The 25,139-nt window shown below is 43.5% G+C and overlaps 1 protein-coding gene across 1 annotated transcript in view; it reads right to left on the reverse strand.

Annotated features, from left to right (window-relative positions):
• Positions 1-25,139, reverse strand: part of LOC139686289 (pikachurin-like) — a 342,727-nt gene that overhangs the window by 192,025 nt on the left and 125,563 nt on the right. Inside the window, exon 2 of the mRNA XM_071583431.1 lies at positions 4,253-4,369. Coding sequence (XP_071439532.1) covers positions 4,253-4,369 — 117 coding nt within the window. The remainder of the gene's footprint in view (positions 1-4,252; positions 4,370-25,139) is intronic.

Raw genomic sequence — 25,139 nt, forward strand, 5'->3', positions numbered from 1 at the left:
GTCCCCCGCACACCCCTCCCAGAGGTTCCTCCACGGGAACCGCGGGCCGCAACGATGATAAAACGAGCACTCCGGCCTCGGGGCCCGCAAATCATTTACCGCCGCGGTCTATCGGTTATTTTCCCCCGATAAGGAAAACCGTTACACCACGATGCGCAACGGAGGAAAACTGTTTTTTGTTAAACTATTGTGGAGCTTAAAATCTCATCTAGACCATCGAATAACCCATTCTCCCCACCACAAACACGGTGGCTGGGGCGAATGAGGGGAGGGGGACAAAAGTTCCGCCGCTATTGTAGAGGTGGGTGGGTACCTATACCGCTTTTGCGAGTCCAGTCCAGGGGGGAGGGGGGGGGCAAGGAGTTTACGGAACGGAAGCTTGTTTTCGGGAAAGAGAATCTCCACTACCACTCCACCCCCCTCCAGACCTCACTTTTCCCTCGGACCCCCTTCCCCATCCCCCCCGGCCGTAGTTCGAACCACATTCCCGGAATCGATGGGGCTGAAGGGAAGGTGTCGGCCGCGCTGGGGCGAGGAAAGGAAGTCGGCTCGGGGAAGGGGGAGAAGCAAGCGGGAGGTGGTGGGTTGAGGGGCAGGTGGGGGAGAACTGGGGGGGGGGGTTGGCCGGAGGGAGGTAGAGGGATGTTCGGGGGAGGGCATGGGACGTGTTTTGGTCCCTGAGATTGGGAGGGGGTGGGGGAGTGGGTGGTTGGGTGGGGCGTTGAGGAAAGAGTTGGGAGGGTCGGTCGAGATGAGATTGCGGAAGAGAGAACCGGAAGGAGGTTTGCGGGGAGAAGTGAGGGGAGGGGGTTGGTTTCGGGGAGGGCAGGAGAGGAAAGCGAGAGAGGAATATTGAGGGATGGAGGGAACTGGGGATTTGGGGGGATGAGAGAGGGAGAAAGAGATTGAGGTAGAGAATGTTGGAAAGGGAAGGTGAGTAGAAAGGAAGGCACAGCAAGCAGGAAACAAGTACGCGTACAAAAAGAGCCTAGCACTCCTTTTCGGGAGAGAGAATTTTTTTACGACGAGTTAGGAGCTTACCGCAGACTGAGCGGAGGGGGTTGGTTTTGGAGATGGGGTGAGGAGAGAAATTTTCGTTTGACTAAAATTTTAATGATAGCAGAAACTCCTTATGCAAACGATATCACGGTGTTCTTCTCCGCCTAACCCTCTGCGGATTGCCGGGAAGAAAACAAAGGAGAACTGAAAAATATACAAATATTGGAGGAAAAAAAGTGCAATGAATGTACTATTGGTTCCGTAAATGTGAGCCGCATACGATGTAATTTCTTTCCTTAGTCAGGTACGTGGAGGGAAATGGAGGTGGGGGAAGGAAGCGAATTTGAAGAGGGAAGGGGTGATATAATATAAGGAAAGAAGGAGAGACAAAAAGAGCAAAGTGTCGGTGGCAGAAGACGGAAAAGGACAAACCAATTAATTTGTAACGAGATGGAGGCTATCAGGTCCCCTTCCCAAGCCAAAACCTTCGTTATGATAAAGAAATAACCGTAGGATGGATATTCGTGTACCAAAGAATAACGCAAGGATGAGGAGATGTCTGATGGGGAGATGATTTTATTTCACGAAAGTGAACTAGTGGAAGAGACCGGAAAGTAATGTCGGGTTAGCCATAGCGGGTAAACAAGAGGAAATAGGACACGCCGTGGCATTCTTTTGGGAAAACTGATAGGGGTCATGGGAACGTAGGAGGAGGAAAGAGGCGAAGAGATGAAGGAAACCAGAAAATTATGGGACAACAAGATAAAGCCACGAATGGGAATGCTATGGAATTGAAGTAGGAGCCGAGGACGAAGAAAAAGAGCGAAGAGTCTAGGAAGATAGGCTGAGGGCGTCAGGGGAGACGAAGTTACCTCCCAAGGAATATAACGTTGGCAGAGATGACCGTTATGATATCTGCTTGGATTTGGCAACAGCGAACAAAGACTCTCCTGATCATTTTCTTCCTCACCACGCAACGCACTTACAGGCCAAGGGAAATGTAATTTTCGGGAGATTCACGAGTGAAATTATGGCGCATGTGTCTAATTTTGGCTATGGCTTAAAAATTTCCTTTTGAGAGATTTATGTCATATTTGTGCCATGAAAATGGTAAATCGTGTCACAGCCATTGGTAATCCTTATCGATATCATTATCGAATTATGACAATTCTCTCTAATCGAAACTTAAATCAGTACTGTGTATGAAACCCTAGTGCCCTTGAGGTTAGGCACACACACACACACAAACACACCTGGTTTCCATAAATAATACTGAACTAACTAGACATCAAACAGCAATACATGCAGAAGATTTACTGAGAATGTTTTAACTTGTGTAAGCATTCCATCTCATTTCTTCCCCCTACACGCTTACCTACATTCCTTCTCCCTCTCACCTTCAAGAATAGACAAGAACGAATACCTAAAAACAAAAAAAATCATTCTCTAGCAAGCACAATAATTCCTAAAGCAGAAGGATAAAGACGAGTCAGAGAGAAGTAGAATGAAAAATACTCGAGAAAAGACTGCTTCGGAACATACATGATGATGCGGGAGGAGAAATATTGAGGCGAGATAAAAGGCGACGGAAACAATGAGGCCGAAAAACTTCACAAAAGTGGAACGGGGAGGAAGAGTCATCAAAGGGAGAAGGGCAAAGCTGGGAGATGGGGAACGGGGAGCGGCGAGAGAGAGAAAGGGAGGGAGGATAGGACGAGAGAGGAGAGATAGAATGAAGCGATAAGAGCTGGGACGAATAGGCGGGATTAGGTCCGTTGCAAGCGAGTGAGTGTTGGGAAGAGGGAGGAAAGAAGATGTAGGGCCTCACGGTGCGAGGGACGGTAGCGAAATGGTAAGGCAGATGTATGGGGGGGACGGGAGGATGGAAGAGAGAATGGGTGTGGCGGGAGGGGGAGCGGATGGATGCTGGGAGGGCGCCGGAGGAGGAGGGGAAGGCGGGGTGAGGCGGGGTTGGAGGGTAGAGAGGGTATGGGCGTGGGTTGGTGCAGAGAGGGAACGTTTGCGGGTAATGGGTAGGTGATCAGCGGCATGAAGTGAGTGGAGTGGTCCATTTCATCCCTTACGGGGTGCGCGCGACTGAGTCATTAAGAGTCCTTTAAAGTCCCAACTCAGCCTCACATGATTTAGCAATGCGTGACTACCATAAATGTGATGCTTACTGACCAAATGCACCATTTGCAGAACCACCCACTCTTTCACTATCACCCTGACTCGAATTATTTAATTCATTTTGATCCGGTCGCGAGATAACCAGGAAACAGAAGATAATTACGTATCGTACGTCCCGAAGGAAGTATTTCTGATCGCTTCGAGAGCCGCGGATGTTTTCAACGTGATTCCAATACCTCTCTCCTTCTTCCCTCCCCTCCCACTCGGGCTTCCTTCGTCCCTTCCTCGCTGCCCGCCCAAGGAATCCTCCGCAAAATAATCTGAGTTTTTTGTCAAGTCAAAGATTTTTGTTCCGCGAGGTAGGCATCCTTTCGTTTTACGTTCAGAGTGGAAATATGATTTCAAGAATGCGAATTGGTGATTCAGGGCAAGTTCCTATTTTATTCGTTATCGGTATTGAAAATGTAAACGCAAAAGCATACGAATCGAATCGAAAATTAGTTTATGAGTACAACTGAAGGTGACAAGCAGCCATCATTCAGAAAAAATGAAATCTTTTCATGGATCAACTCTGGAACATCTTACCGGGAATATTTACGGTTATAGTCATCGGTAAGCAATCATGAATATAAAACCAGGCGCGACAAAATAAGTTACCTAATTAATTATCGGAAAATAGATAATTAACATCTTTAAAGGTATTAAGCCATAAAGGTTTTAGTGATAATATAGAAGCGCTCAGCTCGTATCTTCCAATCTCGAGGCATTAGAAAAACCAATTAATCGATCGCAGTTGATTACGCTTCCTGGCAAACATTCCAGCTAAATTAACCCGGCGAAATTAATTCAAGTTGCACGACTAACACCTTCACAGACTACAAAAACACTAGCGGTGTAAATTAAAAGGACCCTTATACCTTTAATTAAAGCTGTAAAACATACTGTATTTATAAATATGAGCACCGAGCAATAATGAAAATATTAAATTAAACCACTAATGGAAGACTTGGCGATGACATTTTCCGAGTTTATGCATTTGAATTGAGGTCACACAAATAAATGTTCCCCCGCTCACGTTACCTACGGGGTACACCTGAACAAAGGAAACAGAGACGTGACATACCGAAGCAGCCGTAACCGTCATGACGCAGAACGAAACCCGTCCTGCAATCACATTCAAATGTCCCGTCATGCAGTTCGAAGCAGAGGTGTTCGCAAGGGCTCCCAGGACCACAACGACCTGCGAATTAAAGAAACGACAATGTGCATTTTAAATTTACAATCCAGTCATCACAATAGAAAGAGCAAGCAAAAGACCAAGAAATTAATGCCAAGCATAAAGAGAAATTATAATAAGCTCGTTACAAGGTAGGACTTTGTAGGAGATCATCTCTCTAACTACTTTAAAAACCCTGGAGCAATGAAATGATATATTTTAGAGGTATTTCATAACGTAATGAATGACACCTATTATACATACCAGCTGAACCTTAGCACAGACGAGATATTAAAACATTAATTAAAACAATGGAAAGCACATGATCATTACTGGGCTAGGGTAACTAACAAAAAAACTCAGAAAATGATCAAATTAATAAATAAATTAGAAATACTATAGAACATCTTTGTAACATTAGAAAACCTCTAAGGGACTTTCAAAAATTATTGAAAATAATTTTATAATATTTTTAACAAAGTAAGCTGAAAATCATGCTAACCTTGAAATTATCACACTACTAATCTAGAGATCGCAAACGAGCCCTGCAGGTGATAAGTTTAATGCTCCGGGCACAAAGTTAATACCATGTATAAAAGTAATATTTATATTTAATTTAATTAAAATCAAAAACATTCAACAGGAAATGAGGCAACAGCCTCTTCATAACAACAGAGTCTTCCCCTTGAATCCGCCACTGAAATTATGAGGGTTGTGAATTTACAAGATGAGGTTAGGACCTAAATTTCATCCAGTAAAAAAAATTCAAATTTCAAAATTCTATTATTTATAATTACTCGATTTAAATATTTCTTGCGGGAAGTTAATGACCTGTAGGCTTAGTACCTTAATGGCCTCGAGTTCAATTACTCTTTTCATTATGTACACAAATAATGATATTTTCTCGGTACTCTAAATGACCTGCCATATCAGATTTCTTGCAAAACCACGAGAGGTTTCAGAGGCTTAAAGCCCTGACAAGCAGACTCACTCCGGTCCAAAAGCGCGTTCTAACTTGGATTATCGTAATAGGACCGCTGATGGCCCTGCGTGGAAGCTATTGAAAGTCGATGAATATTCAATTCCCTTCATCCCATTTTCATACATAACACAAAATCGATTTAAAGCTGAAAACATGCGACTACCTTATTTAACGATGATATGAATACAATAACAAACTTGCGAGAGATCAAGGTAGCGAACACTCTTTGCAGGACTAACGGGATTGAGCATCGTGCCTAATCCTAATTACAATTTTAAATAAGTTTAGCTAAATTATTCTTACTAGGACAGTCAGAAGTGATTAAACTGAAATATAAATCAATGATAAAATGCATGGATAAAAAAACTGTTATTATTGAAACAGAGTGATGATTTTTTCGTAATCCGTAGAAATTTCAGTGCTTCTTGTTAACGTATATTGGAATACACGCAGATTAAAACAGGGTTTGTAATTGAATAAAATCAAAATCTAACCGATCAACTGCATTTGAATTATTTGGCTTTCCTAATATTAGCATAAAACGAGTAAAATCAGCATTCTCATTGGCGAAGCCCGAGTTTTTGAAATTCCGAAAAAGGAAGAGATGTATGTCACCATGCATTCAATACCATCAAATCATTAGAGTAATAGGGGCAAAGCAGTCATAATAAATGTCATCTTTATGGAAATTTTATGGGAAATATAAACAAAAATAAAATATTGCTAGGGACAATACGGAGGAGAAAAGCAAATCGAATGGATCATGTGTTGAAGAACATTATAGAACCTATTGTTTGAAAGGCATATGGAAGGGGAGGGAAGATGAATCAAGATTCAGGACGACTTGAGAAGGGGAATGCAGTACAGCGAAACGAACAGACTAGCAGACTTAAATGCAGCATAGGGACGGAAGCGAAAGGGCCAATAATGATGAGTATAATAGATGTATCCTTTAAAAGTAAATTTGTTATAAACGAAAGTCAGAATTTTTAGAATAATAAATTTTTAAAATCACGCAAGGCTTAACCAGTACTATCATGTGGAACAGCTAACCGTGGTACGTATATCAAATTAATCGAGAACCTCTACCATTTATTACCTTTAATTTGAAATAAGCAGCTAACTTTTGCAGCAATTTTCATCTATGTAATAACAAATCATGATATATTACAAATACTTGCACATGTTTCGCTTAATTGGCAACTATTACCCTCCCGAAATCCTAAGAGTTTCCTAGCGAAAACATTCCCTAGAGTGACCAAAACAAAATAGCAAGCGCTTGCGCTCTTGTTTCGGTAAAGTACCAGTTATATTTTTAGGCAGCATTCCATAGTCTTTTAATCTCCATTTCATAGTTTCTCATTTTTGATTCATGACTTTAATTTGGGAAGCAATTGCGAAAATGGACCCAACGAGTATCATTACTCCGATCCAAAAGACCACTACGACCATCCGTTTAGTTGTTTCCACGGGGTTCAAAAAAATCCAAGAGCAGCTGCAAACGAAGGATTACCAAAACGTAGATTGAAAAAAGTACAAACATTGATCGGCGAGTGGCTAGATCCATTACCTGCGACTATTGAGGCCGTGCACTCCAATATAAAAAAATATTGCTCCCACCGAGAGAAATACCATTTCCTGAATTTAAATCAGACTCCTCCGCCATGGGTAATTTTCGGGTTACGGAAAAGTAGGGCGCGTTTTGCACTCTGCGCGAGGGAGGGCACGCCGTGCACCACTCACGCGCCGGATGAAGGCCACCCCTGGAAGCTGAGCCACGCGAATAGTACGTTAATCATATTTATATTAGATGAAGTGCAAATACTCATGTCGGGATATTTTAACACAGGCCAAAATGAGAAAGAGCTGCCTCTAACTTTGCAACGGCCAGTAATGTTTGCAGAAGAAAACAAATAGCAGAGGGAACCGGTTTTTTTATGAAGGTACTTTGAGCTTTGTGTGACTTGAGAGAAAACTGGATGCAGCTAGATGAAAGCAATAGACATTGGAGGGAGGAATGAGGGAATAGTATAACTTTCCTTATTACCTCATCCCACAAGCAATAAATCTGAGTTCGCAACGAGGGCTCACGGAAGAGCTGGATGGTCCAAAGCAAGGACATGAAAGTGAGGGCCCCGGGCCACATGCCACCCTCAAGCTGGCACATGCGGCCTTCATTCCTTTTGCTTCTAGAGACTTAATCTCGCATAACTATTGAGTCTCCGGCAAGCCCTTCATTAGACGACATTCTAACGCTCCGCTGAAGAGACTACTATTGAGACGATGCACCCAGGTACTCTCTGCATCGTCACATCCAAATAAAAATAAATGAGTTATTTAGTCAGGTGCTGTGCAGAGGAGAGTACCTAAATAAAATCAAAGATCTGTACAAGCTACAATTTAAACCAAAACACCATAAACACAGTAATCTACCCGAAGGTTGGTTTGGTCGGTGATGATAGAGTTCACCCAGGACTAAGCCTGACGGTGTGGGAATTTCACACATCAGGGTAGGGGGGCCAGTTCCTTTCCTAATGCCGGTTATGGTTTCCCAGGACGATCTGGTACCCGAAAAATCACATAGCTTGGGTGCAGCTGCAGGTACCCAGAGACTTGCACAGGAATCGAACCCGAGCCCCTCTGTTCCATAGTCCAACGCTCCTGCCCTGGACTACCGCGACCCACAAATTTAAACCAAGTTGATGAGAAAATATTGAATTCACGGTAGTATGACTCTGAATCACGCGATCATAAATAAATATAAGGAAATGCTTATCAAATGCTTCAACTAAGTTATGCATCCCAAAAAGATAAGTATGGAATTTTAGTAAATAACAATTTTTAATCACGGCGAAATGAAAAACAGGGGACCGGGCATCCATCATCTCTACTGATATCCTCGCATTTGCAGTAACACGAGTGAGGCACAATTGTTCCGCCGAGTTTGTCGGGGATATTTCAATGAACTCGATTTTCACGTTTGTTCGACAAAAAATGCTATTATTAAGGCAATTATCTAAACGGGGTATAGTAAAGCGGATAAGAGATGATGAGGCTTAAAATCTGTACGTTTACCCGACCATGCACCCAAAATTATTGAGAAGAGTTTTCATAGGAGGGCACTAAAATGTTCCATCTTTGGCGGAGCCTAAAAATGAGAGATCGGACAAAATCACACGCTTTCGGTTTTTCATGTGTGTCCGCATTCCCCGATGGAAACGGAGAATGCCATCAAATGGAGTTCCATGACATTCATCGCTGAGTGGCACATCAAACGGTTTGCCCTCAATTGATGACTTCGTTTCGGGTCGTGGAGTTGCGTGCCATCAGTTTTTTTCTCATTCGTAATGCTCCTGCCATCAGCAATATGCCCTCAACTGCAGCAACGAGATCGATTGGGAAAAACACGAGGCGTAATGGTTCTCATTGACCGACATGGAAAATGTAAACTTTTGAAATGCAAGCGAATGCTGACGGACGCAACGCAGTAGTTATTAAGGATGGCTCGTTCTGTTTTCTTTCCGTTTAGCACTTCCGTATTGCAACAGATGGAAAAAAATAAAAAAACGCGATATTTGATTACCTCTCATACCAAACGCAGGGCGCTTCGTTTTCTCCTGATGGGTCAATTTAATTGCACACGCGAAACAAGCAAGCCATCAATGCCCGTGAGAGCTCGACATCAAAATCCACTCCGTTGATATTGGGTTTGCGCGGCCGCAAAGGAGAAGGCATAAACGTAGCGGGATGGAGGCAGGAAAAAAAACGCAGGGTGGCGAGATGAGGAGGAGCCGAGGGTGGGAGCCGAGGGTGGGAGCGATGGTAAAAGTAGCGAGGGGTCAGTGGACGGGCGCCGGGGATAGCGAGAAGATAAGACGGGCATAGTAAAAACGGGAATATAATGGGGGAATGCGCAATAAAAAAAGTCAAAAATACGACTATCGATTAACTTAGTAGGGAAAAAGTGTCGCTGGGAAAAAAACGCATCGGATAAACTCGCTGAAAGTCGACGACCACCTGATATCCCCGCGTTACGACCCTCAGCTTCGGACTTAAGTTTCCACATCCCACGCCGCCCTCTTTTCTTATGGGAGGGTGAAAGGGTGTCACGGTTTATTTTAGTCAGTAGATCTTTGTTGCGCTGCCATGTCTCCTTCCCCCCTTCCATCCACCCCATAGGCCTCCTCTCCAGAGAGAAAGGGAATTTCTTCACGAGTGCGATTGAGGAAAGCTCCCCACCGATTTAATACAGGTCGGTTGTATTGGCAAAGTAAGCACGAGGGAATGGGGAAAAAGTAGGCGAGCGGTGGGTATTCAGGGGAGACAAAACAGTTTTAATCGGATTCCGGGCAACGCGGGATAAATCCCGAGGATGCGGTCGCCGCAGGACCAGAGCCCAGGCACGTCGGCCGCCAGCGGATATCGTCTTTTTATGCGCACGTGGGCAGATATATGGTGGCACGGCGAGCGGGGCGCGTGTATTTGTATGTGTGCATATGCATTCTCTCCTCGGGAAGACGCTAAGGGATATTTCCCCCCCCCCTGTTCCACCACCCCTCACATCCCATCCACATGCTTCCTCCACCAATACACACACACGACACGTAGGCACTCGCCGCCCCCTCTCTCTCTCTCCCGCCGCCGGATGAGGAACGTAATGGCGCAACGTGCTGGCCCCGAGGGGGGGAGGGGGGTGGAGGAGGAGGAAAAGGGGGCCGCGCCCTCTCTCTGTCACCCTCCCTCACACTCTAAGATACGAGCGGACACCGAGGCATTCCGTAGAACGTGCACACACTTTTGTTTTTCTTGGAAAGAGAAAAAAGAGAAAAATTACGATAATGATACACAATGAGGGAAAAAGAAAAAAAAACAAAGACGCTAAGCGCGGGGATGTATGTGTATGGTGATGAGATGGGGAGTTTATTTATTTATTTTTTTTCTAAAAAGGGATGAGCGTCGGCAAAACGGGGAAGAAGGCGGATTATAGGGGAGGCGGTGGCGGGAGAGGGTGTGGGGAGGTGCGGAATGGGGAATGCCCAGGGGCGATACGGGACGAGAAATTCGAGCGCACGAGGGTAAAGGTGAGGAGTCGACGGGGTCGGCAGGTAGTTGGCTCGGAAGTTGGGTGGGGGGGTGCCGCCACGTAGGGGGGGAGGGGGCGGGAGGCGGGAAAGGGAGAGAGGAGGGTGGGTGCGGGGGGAGGAGGCAATGGGCGTGACTATGTATAGACTGGCGTGATGGCTGTGTCTGCGCAAGGAGAAGGCATCGGGAGGGGAGTGGGCGACTGGCCCGAGGCCCGGCCCCCGTCCCGCCCCCATCGTCCTCCCGCCGCACCCCCTCCCCCCGCACCCTGGCCTGCGGGCAGGAGGGCACGGAGAGGAAGGAATGAGGAGAGTTCGGCGCGGCGGTGGTGGCGTTCCTCCGTGGGTACGTGAACACGCTTCGGAACCCTTCGGGTGCATCCCGTGACTGGAGGGGCTGCAGGGGGAGAGGAACGAGCGAAGGGGGGAATCCGCTCGAGGGTCTTTGGGAGAGGGACGAATCCTTGGATAAGGGGAAGCGGGAGGGGTGTCGTCGAGAGGTCGCTGCAGGGGGTGGGGGGGGAGAGGAGGGTGCTTGTGATGGAGTGGGAGTGGTTTGAAGAACAGGTGAGAAAGGAAAGAGAGGAGAGGGATGAAGAGGGAGAGTCAGACGATGGGAGAAAGAGTGCGAGAGAAAACGCAGGGCGTCTGAGGATAGTTACGCGGGGGGGGGGCGGAGGACCGGAGGGAAGAAGGGTGCCGAGGCTTGAGTGTGTGCGGCGAGGGTGGAAGAATGGAGGCGACAAAAGAATGAGGGGGAAGGGATGGGACGAGGGGAGGGAATGAGAGAGATAGAGTGGAATAATGGGGGCTGGAAAATAGGCAAACAGACGGACAAAAGACAAACTCAGCCGACGTCAGTCTTTCGGGGAGACACTCAAATCTGAGTACCACGTTCTAAGGCCTTGCGTCGGTCACCAGGGTCAAGCAAGTCTTTATATTATATCGCAGCCCGTTGTTGAATAAATTAGGGCGGTCCTCGTTATAGGAACGGGGATTGCCATCGAACCTGGACATACTTAGAAAGCTTGGGTGTTATTGCAGTTATTTTAGCATATGTATTCGTCATCCAGCGACACACAAATAAACGGAGAGCATCAATATGTAAACCATATCCATTGGTTTGTGGGCCATTGCAGGTCGTAATCATAAAAGCTAAGGAATGCCCAGGGATTTATGTGTTTGAGTTTAGTTTATACAAAAAACATAATAAAGTTGCCGTATACATAACACTATGCTACATTAGACCTTCAAAATATAGATTTGAAAAAGATTGTAAGATGCGAGTTGGATAGGGAGGAAGAAAAATGAAGGAGAGCTGGAGATATGGGAGAGGGGCGAGTGAAGGCTGGCAGGTGAAATAAAAATACGGCACAGAGGGGATGCTGGGGAGAGAATGAGAGGCGAGGGAATGCCGCAGATGGCGAGGGAAAGGACGGGGCCGTTGGCAACCCAGGAAAGGGGATGAAGGGAACGGAATAAATGGACTTCCATGAGATGGGGAGGGAAGTTAGAGATATTAGTTGGGGGTGGTAGCATGGGTTGTATGAGTGAATTATTTTCCGGCTTACTTCAATCAGAGGAAAAAATCTGCAATGGTTTAGAAAGTATGACGGGAATATTTAGCATACAATTCAGGACATGAGTAATGCAGACTACATAATGTCAAACAATGTTCCATTCTAAATTATGACATATTTAAGAATAAATACCGAGATTTCCGATCTGAAATAAATTGGCACTCCTAAGGTAACACCAATTGATGTCAAATTCTCTCCCATGACCTCCAGCTTAGATGAGTGAAAGGATGCATTTATACAGCATCAAAAAATCAATCCTTATGGATCGATTTTTACCATGCCATTTACATAATCAGAGGACACAACTCATTCAGCAATGTCACATTATGCGTAAAAGAAAATATTTTACACAGTTTGTGTGATAACGATGAACTATAACTGGGAACACCAACTCAAGTAGCACGAGGGTGTTTTCATATGAAATATTTTTTTTAATATAAAGGGATTGTTTTTCCCAAAATGCTTTTATTCTCCATCGAAAAGGGGCTACTTAAATTGCATTTAAATTATTTAACATATAAATATGACCTCGCATCTTAAGTTATACACAAAAGGGGTATTTATCCTTTTTTAAATATAGTAATTTCGATTAATATTTAAGTAGGGATTTGTATAGTTTATACATATTTTATATCATTATTATATGTTACTGGTAAGATGCATTCGAAAATAATCCCATTTAAATGACGAACTCTTATCACCTTTCCTATTAATGCCATAGGACAATTATAATAAATGAGAAAAACATAAAATCAATTTACCGATCATAAAATTAAAAAGAATTAAATACTTAGAGATGAACACGATCTTTTGTTTTTATGAAATATGGTCAAAAATGAAAAATGGAGTGCGCTAATTTGAAATTTTACGCTTAAAATGAAAATCATATTGAGTAAATTGATGAAAATACACGCGTCCGCAGCTAAATGTCAATGTTTCATCCTAATTAGCAGGATAAATCAACATGTTCTACACAATGGGGTAGGAAATGATGAGGCAATAAATGAGTAAAAACGAACAATTTTTTAAGCAAACAAATTTTCATATTTTTTCTGAGAATCCTAATGATAGCTCATTCATCTGATAATCACAGAACGTTTGTCATTGCTGGACACAAGGAAGACAATGTTTTAATCAGTTCAGAGCTTACTGCTGTCACGGAGGGTTTGGGTATATAAAATACTAGCCAAATTAGTGCACTGTGCATGAAGACGCAGAGCCAATTAACGTTTTCACCCCAAGAATAGCAGAGTTAGTACCCTCTTTTGTTCATGGATTAATCTAAAATAAATAATGCCTCAAAATGGTGTTTATTGACAATTTTACTGAGATATGAAAGGCTATAACTGGATATTCCAGAAGGATTCCACATTTTGATGTCTCGATCCGTGTTGAAGGGAGCGATGCCGATTGCTCCTCGGGAGTCGCCAATTAGTTAAAGAATTGCAGCAACACCAAAGGTGGTTCATGCGGCGTATGCTCCCGATTGGAGCGGCTGCAAAGACATTCTGCTCCAATGGAATGATATTACTTCTTGCTGAAAATGCAATTGAGGAGAAGCAATTTCAAACATGTTATCCCATGATACTATTAAATACAAGAAGATGCAAGTTGTTAAGCTCTTCAGAGAACGACGAAGTTGGTTAATGTATCCCGGAGTCCACCTATCTCTAATCGTTAAATTACTATCAAAGATATCATGTTAGAATGTTGGATGACGGGACATGCTTCCAAAGTTCTCTTTCTCCGAAGCATGAATTCCATATCGTCCCCCACACAACATCGGTCATCACAGCATGGATACACGGAGAGGATGGAGACGGCGATGCCTGTTCGTCCAAGTCCCTTGTCGAAACTGTCACAGCCGCGTTGCACATAAACGCGGAGGGGTACACGAAAGGCAGAAGAGTCTCGGAGTAAACGAGACGGCGGAGGCGCACGAAGGCTCGTCCAGGAACAAGCGTGCTAACATCGTGGACAGCAAGCGAGACGCTCGGGGGATGGCGAAGGGAGAGAAATGTGGAAAGTTTGCTTTGCTTCTTTTTCTGGGGGAGGGAAAGGTGGTCCGGGGAAGGGAAAAAAAGAATGCGCCGTCATGGACGTGGAAGAGATGTGGAGAGGGGAAAAGGAGGAGGAGAAGACAAAAGAGAGGGGCAGGAAGAGGGAAAGAGAGAGGAATGCTAGGAAGATGAGGAGAGGGCGACGCGGGATTGGCGTAGAGCTGGGGAGGAGGGAGGGTGGGGAGTGTGTGTGGAGAGAAGAAGGGGTCGAGAGGAAGGAGGGTGCTAGAGATGGCAGGAGAGAACTGCACCAGAGTGACGTGAAAAAAGGGTGAAGAGGGAGGAGGAAGGGGCGGGGGAGTGAAGGACGCGAGGGGGAGGGAGGGAGTTTAGATTGGGAGGGTGAGAAGGAGTGGGAGGCTAAGAGTGAGGGGGGAGGGGTGAAGCGAGACGAGATGACAAAAGAGTGATTGAGTAGAGGCGCGACTGAGGGAGAGAAGACAAAAAACCAATAGCTGCGGGAGATGGAATGAGATGGTGACAGACGGTATACTATAAGGAGGACGCAGAGGAAGGAGGGGAGGTGAGGGCGAGGCTTGATGGATATATTATTTTTTCCAACCCCCGCGTCCACTCCCCTCCCCCCTTCCCCGACACCTCCGCTCCACGATCCAGTCCAGCCTTTTCATTTTTCCCTTCATAAATTTTAGTCGGCTGCAGCGATTTCTGTCCCCAGCTATAGCTTCAACCCGATACCTCCCCCGAAACCCCCATCCTCCGCTGCCCCCAACTACGTTCTAACCCTTTCCTTTCCGTCATCGCCGAACACCCCCCCTTCCCCCCCCCCCGGTGACGCCCTACCCCACCCTTCAACTAGAACTCTTGTTCCGGATTTCGGGGTGACACATAGACAGGGGCGGCGGCGTAATCGTTTATTTCGGAGGGTGGGGGCGGGAAGTGAGAGAGCTGGCGAGTTATGAATCTTATCTGTCCCAGAACTGCGATTCGAGCACGCATCTTTTCGAGGAAAAAATACGCTCGAGCGGAATCGCCGTTCTTTTTTTCTAATGCTACGTCATCGTCAATTTCTCTCTCAGGAATCGGAAGGTCACGACACCTAATCGTCAAAATACGTCTCCCTCTAACGACTTGTTTCGGTGTTTCGAAAACTGAGAGGAGTGACGGCAAGGGTACTCAACTAGAGAAATGGCAGACATGTAGAGAGAAACAAAAATACATGTACAAACGAATAAAATGAAAACGTGATCAGTGACGTAGAACTCGAAAGTCTACTGTAAACGTCCACCATTTTAGTTCTTTTACAGTTAAGAAGCATGAAACAATAACCAAAGTATGAGTAATGATTCTATTTATTTAACTATGAAACATAATAGAATAGTTCGTCGGCGTGGTATAGTATAAAAACCTGGTATGTACGTATGCTAATTGAATAAGCTGCAAATCTACCCGTTGAGTATATTGACGTATAGCAATAGCAGAATGGTTTTCTGATGAAAATATATCAATGAAAAGTTTTATAACAATAAAAAATAAACATAGAGATACACCGTTGAGGAAATAGTTGCCCAAATCCGTAGAATTGATTACGGACACCTAAATATTCTCAAAAAAATAATCGTGATCCAACTAGTAATATGAATACTAAGGAGCGAAACGCATCCGGACAAGCAGGAATATTCAGCGCGTTTTTGGCATAAAAGAAGAGTGATGGCGTCAATAGTGGGAAAGAGCAGTAAAAAAGTATCAGCAAGATAGAAGAGAAGACCTTTGTTAAGGCAGACAAAAGGGCGGACCGGGGGAAAACAATCAATGCTACAGGCGAAATCGAGACCATTCAGAATCAGAAAAACGAATGAATACCGGAACCCTGCAATACGGCACTTCCGATGAACCGGCACGCGATTTGTGATGATGATTTGTGAGCGGGGAGTTCGGTGGCAGGCCGGAAATTCGGCATGCACTCTCCATATTTCAAAATGTATTTATGACGTGCCGAAGTTTTCGCCAATGAAGGAAGATTTAAGTTCAGTTTGCTGCTGTGCAAAATTTGAATTTATCGTCTTAAAATAAACCTCTTAAGTTCATAGCAGCTATATTACTTTTTATACATTTCCAACATATCGTTCTAGAGAAGATACTTTTAGTGGTTTCCGATCATGCTGGTTGCGGGGATCGGAAGAGTTAGTGACCCAGAAAATCACCCGCTCTACCCGGAAAGCGACAGATTTGTAGGGACAACATGCATTTAAAAGTCAAAGTACATCGCGATTACATTCCGTTGCTTTGACTTAAGCATGATTCTGGTTGTGACTGTTTCACGATTCACTCAGATATTCGTAAGGAAACACATTCGAAAGGTGTTGAATACCTTTTTTTTTCTTCATTTCAAAAAATTTTAATACTGTAAATACTACCACCTAAATATATTAATTTTCCTATTCGCTCTTCTGTGTACAAAGCAATTTGGCGCGTATTACTTCGAGCTAGAAAAATCAAAATAAGAAAATTATTCTTTCATAATTATAATTTTGTGAAATAATTAGAAATAAAACAAATAAATAATTGCAATATACATGCATCATATGTGAAAATTTAATAGAATAAAATAGTAAATGCGAGTTGGCAGTATATAGAGAAAAAAGAGATGGTGAATGTTGTGTCTTCTACAGCTGCGGAGGTAGTATAGGCCTTGATACCAAAACTCAGCTATACAGAAGAGGGAATGGGTATATATATATATATATATATATATATATATATATATATATATATATATATATATATATATATATATATATGTATGCCTGGAAGAAGTTCTCATCGTAGTATTAGGGAAAAGATAACTCTATTATTAAGGATGACCAGGATGCAATCTTTGAAGATGGTCACACTACTCGGCAAAATTAGCGCAGAAAGAATCAAGTAGTCAAAATAAGAGCTATCCTAGTAAGGATTATCAATAGTGTCCGTAATGTAGCGGGAACGGATAGTTAACTATGACCTAAAAAGGAGAGGAAATAACGCGAATTACTGTAAAATAAAAATAATCTGAGGAAACGCAGAGAATGCAGAAAGTATACTGGTACCATTAAGCGCAATGAACCAAGGACTTCAAAGATAGGCTATGAAAGTAAATATAAATGATACCAAAACTCTAGAATAAGGAAGAGTTGAGATGCAGCCAGACACTGCGTTAGGAGATGAGAAATTAGAGCGAGAGGAATCCTTCACTTACCCCGGAAGTAGGATACCATGAAATGTAAGGAGCAAGAAGGATATCAAGGGGAGAATAGCTCATGATAAAGAGGTGTTTACCACGAAGAGTCTTAAGAAGCTTTGAGGAGACTCTTTGACAAACACGGAAGCATAACGTGAAAGCTACGGAGTTTGGGGTCATAAAAAATCCAAGAAATAAGATCCTGACTGAGCTATACAGCCTAATATGCGATGTGTACATATGTGGGAGAGGAAAAACCGATCAGCTTTAAGCTTTCTGTAATCGTTCCTATACCATTAAAATGTGAAAACTTCAGACCAATCAGTTTGACGACGCATGAATCCAATATTATGTCAAGAGTGATATACCGAAGAAACGAGAAGAAAACGAAATACCTTAAGTGATACTAGGAAGTATGTGGAAAAATTACCTCAAGTTGAACAGGATTAAAACTAAGGTCTGCAATCGAAGTAGAGAAGATAATCTCCAAGTAATACTAAGGTAGGACAGGAGAGCAAGTAGAAGAGTTTTGCTTTTTTGCTTTTGTGTATATTGGGAATAGAATAGTGATAGCGACGAAGGTTTTCTATCCGAAGAATCAACTGCTAACGGTAAATACGAGTAGTACTAGCATTGTCATTAGGAAGCCATTCATTAAAAGCTGTAACTGGACTATTTATGGACTTGTCTAGTTATGTAGACTTGGATGATAGAAGGGAAGAGAAGAAAGAATATCGGAGGCGATGGAAATGTGGTAATAGAGATGAATACTGAAAACTAAATCGCTAGGCAAAATAGCGAATGAAGAAACGTTCCGAAAAGTGGACGGAAGAGAGCAGCGAGAATTAGCATATGGGGGAAGTTTACCCAAAGAAGAGGGATATCGACTGGGTGAAGTATCCTGAGACCCGAGAGATGTTTGACGACCATAATTGAAGGAAACCTTGACGAAAAGGGTGGGTGATGAAGGTATAGGCTGGAATGCAAGAGTCAGATGTGCAAAATGTTGGTTTAAGGAGCTATGACGAAAGGAAGAGATTGGCAAAGAGAAGGGTAATTTGGAGAGCTACTAAAAAACAATCCACGGATTCATAACTCATGATTAGTAAAGGCAAAATGGGATATACCATAAGGAAAAGAATCAGTGCCCTAGTGCCCTAATCAGACGGATTAGGGCACTTTGAGGCAATAAATTTGTTATAGGAACATAACAGAAGGGCATACGTTTGGAGGAAGAGAAAGGGACAAATGCCTTGGCCAAAAATAAAGAAGGATGTTGGAGGAAATCATTAAGGGGTGTAGAAGGGAGTTAGTGTTAGAAACGGAAGAGTGGGGTATGGATGCAGTTGACTAATCTTAGGATTGACAATGAAAGTTTATAGTTATTTCAGTTTACTATTTCACTTTTATGTCTAGGTTAGATTATTTACCTAAGTTTTCCAATTTAATTTTCTTGTTCAATGCCCATGAATAACGCTATTTCCGACTTAATTCTTGTATGTTTCCTAATCAATATGCACAAAAATTTAGGTAACCATGAAAATTATTCCAACTATGATCAAAGTATTTGATATTAAAAGATTTTGGCATCAGAGAAAATATGTGGAATTCTATGCACATTTCATCGTCTACTTTACGGGGAACGGCAAAATCGAGACAAGACTCTATTGTCACCTCTCTTGGAAAATAGTTTGACGCGTGCTTTCCAAGCCAAAAAAGCCCTGAGCATAATATTTGACACATAAACAATTTACAAGTGAATCGCATTCTAATGCAATTAAATATTTAAATGAGGAAATTTATAACGACTGCCGCACATAATTCTCCATAAGACTTTTCCACAAAGAAAATTCAGACTGGGTAAAGGAAATGAAAAGTGAGGGAAATATTAAACCAAACAAATGCAAAGCAAATGAAGGGGTCGTAATGAGAGCAGGAAAGAGAGGCGGGTAAAGACGAGGGGAGATGGAGGGAAAGAAGGATTTGCGGGATGCGCGGAAGAGGGGGTGAAGAGAGAGGGACGGACGGGGGATGGGGGTATGACGGAAGTGGGAGGGAGATAAGGGAAGTACGAAAGAAAGAAAGAGAGAAAGCGAAGTGGAGAAATGCACGGGGTTGAGGAGGGAGGGATGGCAGGAGAGAGGAAGAGGGAGGAGTCGTCCTGCGGTAATGAAAGGGGAAGGAGCCTCCTCCTCCCAGAGGGGCAAACCGAATGGGCGAGGAAGGGAGGGGAGAATGAGGAGAGAGGAAGGAAGAGGAAGAGATGAGTGGAGGAGGGCAGCGGGAAGGAATACATTTTATTACCCTGAAACGGGGCTGAGGTGGGTCCCTTGAAGCATAAAAGTAATATTACTTCCATTTGACTGGAGTCACGGTTGATGCGTTGTAAAAGGTGTGGCCATACTTGCAATTCGAAAGCCCTCAACAGTCATTGGGGATTTTCATTTTCATTTCCAAAATGGTAGAACAAACTAAGGACCCTAATTTGGTCTCATTTCTTTGCCCGAAATACGTTTTACGTAATGATTTCCACGTATTATTATGATAAAATCATTGGAAACCCTTGGTAATAACTCTTTGAAAGAAGTTAAAAAAATTCTTATCAGCATCTCAAGATAATGATTGTGCGAAACGGAACTTGCTAAAGTCATATTGCTTAATTGCACTTCTCTTCGTGTGAAGTTTTGTTTAGCTGTCCACACATTGTGATTATTGTGTATCCATACTACACGTCAATCCCACCTTGTGGTTCACGTGAAACCACCTTAAGCAAAATCACCATTTTTTGAAAAAGGTATTAATGAAAATAGAATACATTTATAAAATTCCGGGTATGTTAAAGAATTCAAATGCAACTAAAACGTATATGTAAAACTAACTGGTGGCCTGTTGAGTAAGGAGTGTTCTGCTACTGATCTGAGGACCAGGGTTCGAATCCCAGGGACATTTAACAACCAGAGGTCCACAAGAGAAATGTGAGTTAGCTTCCGCAAATCGGATCTTTGGGTGCGACACAGGCAAGGAAGTCGTGACCCTGATGTTTCACAAGCCCTAGAACGAGTTGAGTTCTGTCCTACGCACACATTCCACAACGCAATCGCGCACGAAGAGAATAAAGATCAAAATCAGCAATGAACTTAACAAGACAGCTCTAAGAATGAGGGAGCGAGAACGGCGGACATGACGAAGGAACATCCACGGAAGTAATCCATGATATCCGCAAGGGAAATAATGAAAAGATCGCGGGATAACTCAACAAACCAGAGTACACAAGAAGGAATAAAATGTGGGGAGGCGACAGCGGTGCGAAGGAAGGAAGGGAGGAAGAAAAGCGAGAGAAAGGGAGGAGTGGTGGGGAGGCGTGTGGTGGGGGTGGGGGGAGCGAGGAGGGGGAGGCCGTGGTGGTGGAATAGGAGAGAGCGGGGCGGGGCGGGGGGGGGAGGATTTCGAAAGTACTTGCGCAATTGTGAGAGCAAGGATTTTCAGAGATGGTGCTTTTGGGGTGGGATCGATAAGAAAGCGTTGCCTCTCCTTCCCCATCCCCTCCGTCCTCTCCTCATCTCAGAACTCTTGCAAACACACGGACACACAGACTCAGCGGTGCCGAGGGAGTGGGGCCGGAAGAAGCACGAAAAGAGGAGGAAGTGATGAGGGTGGCGAGAGGCAGAACGAGGGAAAAGAAGAAAGAGGGAAGGGAAGCAAGGGAGAGAAGATAGAAAGGGAGAAAGAGAGAGAGTATGAGTGGGGGGGGAGAAAGAGACGCTGAGGGTTACATGCGAGGTGATGGCGCGACTGCGGGTGTTTTTTTCTTTATTTCAAAAACGCAGCTTTACGTACGTAAAATCTATAACACCGAGAGAAAGGAGTCGGTAGAAGGAGAGAGGCAGACGGGAACGTTGGGAATGCGAGCAATGTTAGGTATGTGTAGTCTGTGAGCTGCGAGAATCGAATGTGCAAATTAATATCTCGCGCGCGCTCCGTCTGCGTTCGTGTGCGCGGATGTTCGCGGGAGAGAGAGAAAAAAAATCGGTGTTCTAATCTCTTTTTCTTCTCGTGCCGAGCAACTTGATAATGAAATGAGGAGAGAGGTGGGAGAGGAAAGCAGGAACTCCGAACACGTGAGATGTATCACGGGTCACAGACAAAAAATATCATCGTTAACACGAAATTCTAAGCGCAGAACTTGGACAGCTGCGGGCAACTAATGGAGCGAGACGCGTAGCAGAGAACAAAGGAAAGAGATGGAGAGGGAAAGAGAGAGAAAAGACGTGAGGTTTTTTTTATCGAAATAATTGAGCGAAATAAATTATTTTTTCCCCTCTCTTAATCACGCCTGCATTATGACGCCAGTGCGCATATTTTAAAAAGGAAGCGCCAGGGATGGGATTTAAATGAACCGAGGTTCGTTTAAAGAAAGCACAACATTACCGCGGGATTTTTTTTGCTTCGTGGGAAACATAATGGAATTTTCAGTGCCCGAACTACGTAGAAAACGTCAATTTCAAAGAAATGGGGCCAAATTAAGAGATTAAAGGACGTGACGTTAAAGCCATCGACTAGATAAACTAATGCCACCCCCATTAAGGTTGAATGAGCCGGCACTGCTCCCCCAAAGACAACAAAGCCTTTCCCTTCTCCTCCATTTATTAGTATGCTTCTTCTCGTTCCTCCACCACCCACCATTCCCTCTCTCGTCCCCTTTTCTCTCTTCTTTTGTTGTCGCAAAACGTCGAGCGATGTCAAGTGCCACGCAGGGAAAATCCACTGTTGGACTCGTTCGTACATGTTCTACATGGGCTGGATGAGCGACGCGAGAGGGGAAATCCAGTGCCAGAAATGCGTGCCTAGTACCAAAAAACGCTCCACGTACATCCCGAGAAATTCAATTGTTGGCTGAGTCTTCTATGAGTTGAGCTCTTCGAACTTCAGAGCCAAACGCCTGGGAAACTATGACTAGACTTTTTACCTACAAGTTTAGTCGAGTGAAGATCGTGGTGGATCTCTGTCCAATGTTGTCCCCAAAGGATTTGGATTAGAGTGCTATTAGTTTTTATTATGACAGAGTGCGTCAACAATGGTCGTCATTTCGCCCTAAAAACCTCCGAGAGAGGAGTCCATTCAATATTTCGTTAGTTTCCATCCTCATATTTGAATAAAACCCTTCCAAAATTTTACGTACATTCCGCATTAAAGCGTTTCATGAGGGGAATTGTTCATTTTATCATCTTCCATACTATATATGCGAATGATTCCGAACCATTTAAAACAATGTATGCTGTGCAGAAAAACAGATTAAAGAATTAATAAACAACGATGGAGGTCATTTTGCATACAGAAATTGGTAATAATAAAAAAAATGGCCCATCAATCCCAACGACGAGGGGCATTTTTTTTAATTTGTCCTTAAGCACGTTTTTTTTCAATGTGACGCTAGAGAGGGAATATAAATTCTCGTCACGCGATTTATGACAAACATGGCCTCTTTCTTCGGCATGGTTATCTTATTACATCATTTGCTAGCAATTCAGAATTAATTAAACGTAAATAGATTTAAAACACCGATCCCTAGTGCATATCCCCGAATACATAACTGCATCGACGAGGACGGAAATAATGAATTCCGTCAGCGATACAATGATATCACGGTTTTTTTCCTGTACATCAAACCGTTTCCGTGAGGTTTCATGACTTAATAATGAGGTATCGAAATGAAGCCAATTTAACTCCCTTTCTCGACCGGAGTGGAGGACAAATACATAAAAAAGAGAGAGGAAAATAATTAAAAAAAGAGAATCGAGCAACGATTGTGACACGCGGCGTGTCACATATGGGCAATAAAACAAAAGAGCTCCATCAGGCGGCGGCGCCGCGTTGCACATCCCCCGCACCCTCCTTCCCCCCATCGCCCCTCCGCCGCTCGCCGTCCGCCATTACATCACAGGGGCACGTGGCCCGGTTTTTAGGAGTCGGGAGGGGGCCAGGGGGGAGGGGTACGCAAGGGAGGGAGTCCGTGGGGGCGAGGGCGGGGAATAAAGGGATGTTGTGGGTGGGCGGAGGGAGGAAATGGGGGCGGGCGGGGGATGGGCGGGGCGGGGAGGGAAGAGAGGTTGAGGGGGTGGAATGGATGGATTGCAAGGGGCAGGATAAAGTGGGAGTTTCGGGTGCGAGGAGGCGGACGTGAGCGTGGGGGTGCAGGGCGAGGGATGAGAGGATTTAGGGGGGATTTTGCGAACGGAAAAGTGGAGGGGAGGAGGTAAAAACACGAGATCGGGGGTGAGACAGGGTGGAGAGAGAGAGAGAGAAAGAAAGAGAGAAAGGGTTCACAGGACTAGATTTTTGATGCTTTATTCGAGTGGAAGCCAGTCAAGGGCATTGACACCGACTCCATTGGTGTTTAGATGCCTTTGTTAAGGAGTAAATTCAAAGGTTGGTAAGATACGACGAAAAGAGGTATTTTATGTCCAGTATGCTCTAACATAAGTGAGTTTTAAGGACAAAATAAAATATGATTTCCATAGAACCATGTATTGTCGAACGAAGATACCATGTGCAGTGTTGATTTTGTAAAAGGTTCTATTAACTGTTAATATGGTTTTTATTGAGTTGGTTTATATTCTTATTATTGCAACATAATGCACTGCTGGAAATAAGAATAAGAGGAAAAAGCCTTCTCTTTCTTTTAGCCTCTCTATTCGCCTGAATCAACTCCTATATACCTAACCGCCTAACGGTCTCATCTCCCGCCCTCTCTTTTGTGTTTTACTCACCCAGTCGTTGGAATAGTTAAATTTCTCCAAATACCGCCAAAATACAATTTCTTCCTCCTTTACATTTTACACGCTTGGCCCATAATGTCGTGCTGGGAGAATTTGATCTCGAGCACATTTTAAAATTATAATTTATTGCTTTCGATCGCTCCTAGCTCTGTTAACAAATTCAATGACTATCTGCAAGTTTCCAAGCAGGTGACTTAAAACAATATACTTCTTCTATTGATTGAACTTCATAAAATTATCTTGGTAAACGAATAATCCTTTACCTGAATAGCAAGTCTAGAATAAGATATTGACTGGGATGCGCCTTTACAAGTGGTTATAAATCAGTTTTTAAGTACTGTAAAGATATATTCTAAATTGACGCCTGTTCTGTATGAACGTGTGTACCAGATGTATTTTAGATAATAGATGTATTAAAATGTTATGTCATACTTTTGTTAAAAATGTTTTCTGAATTACGCAAGATTATTTTTCTATGAAAATGTTGTCCTTAATGATTATTACACTTCTAAAGTAATGGCTGTCAGGGAAAATGCCATCATACCTAGGTATGATGGCATTTTCTCTGATGGCATACGACGGAAGGTATCCATCCGAAACTTTTTCAAAATTCTTGTTATTGCAAAATTTATTCTCAGAATGAGTATCCATCTCATCGTGAGATATAAGATATTTCTTCAATTTTCATGAAATGGTGAAAAAAGTTACGATCTCGATAAAAGGAGGCGTTGAACTGTGAAATCTTGGAACCTACTGGTTGGGAGTACAATAGAGAGGAGGTAAGAGGGGAAGAGACGAACAATGTTGGGGAAGGTTGAGAGGGCAGAGGAGTAAAAGGTCGGATATTTTTGTCCGTCATCCAAGCGAGAAAGTATCGACAAGAGGAAAGAAACAGCTAGAGAGGCTTTTGATGAGAGACACAACTATAATACCCCGGATCACCTCAGGATTGGTAAAAACATTCCAGGCAGCCTGACGACGAAATTTTTGATATCTTTTGCGAAAGAATTAGTACCTATCGTGCTGTAATATTGCCCAAGTTACGAAGAGGATGTTTTATAATCGATTGCATTCGCACATCAAATATATATATATATATATATATATACTATATATATATATATATATATATATATA

This window comes from Hetaerina americana, unplaced genomic scaffold (assembly GCF_022747635.1).
Source record: "Hetaerina americana unplaced genomic scaffold, ioHetAmer1.1.p SCAF_14, whole genome shotgun sequence".
Lineage (NCBI taxonomy): Eukaryota > Metazoa > Arthropoda > Insecta > Odonata > Calopterygidae > Hetaerina > Hetaerina americana.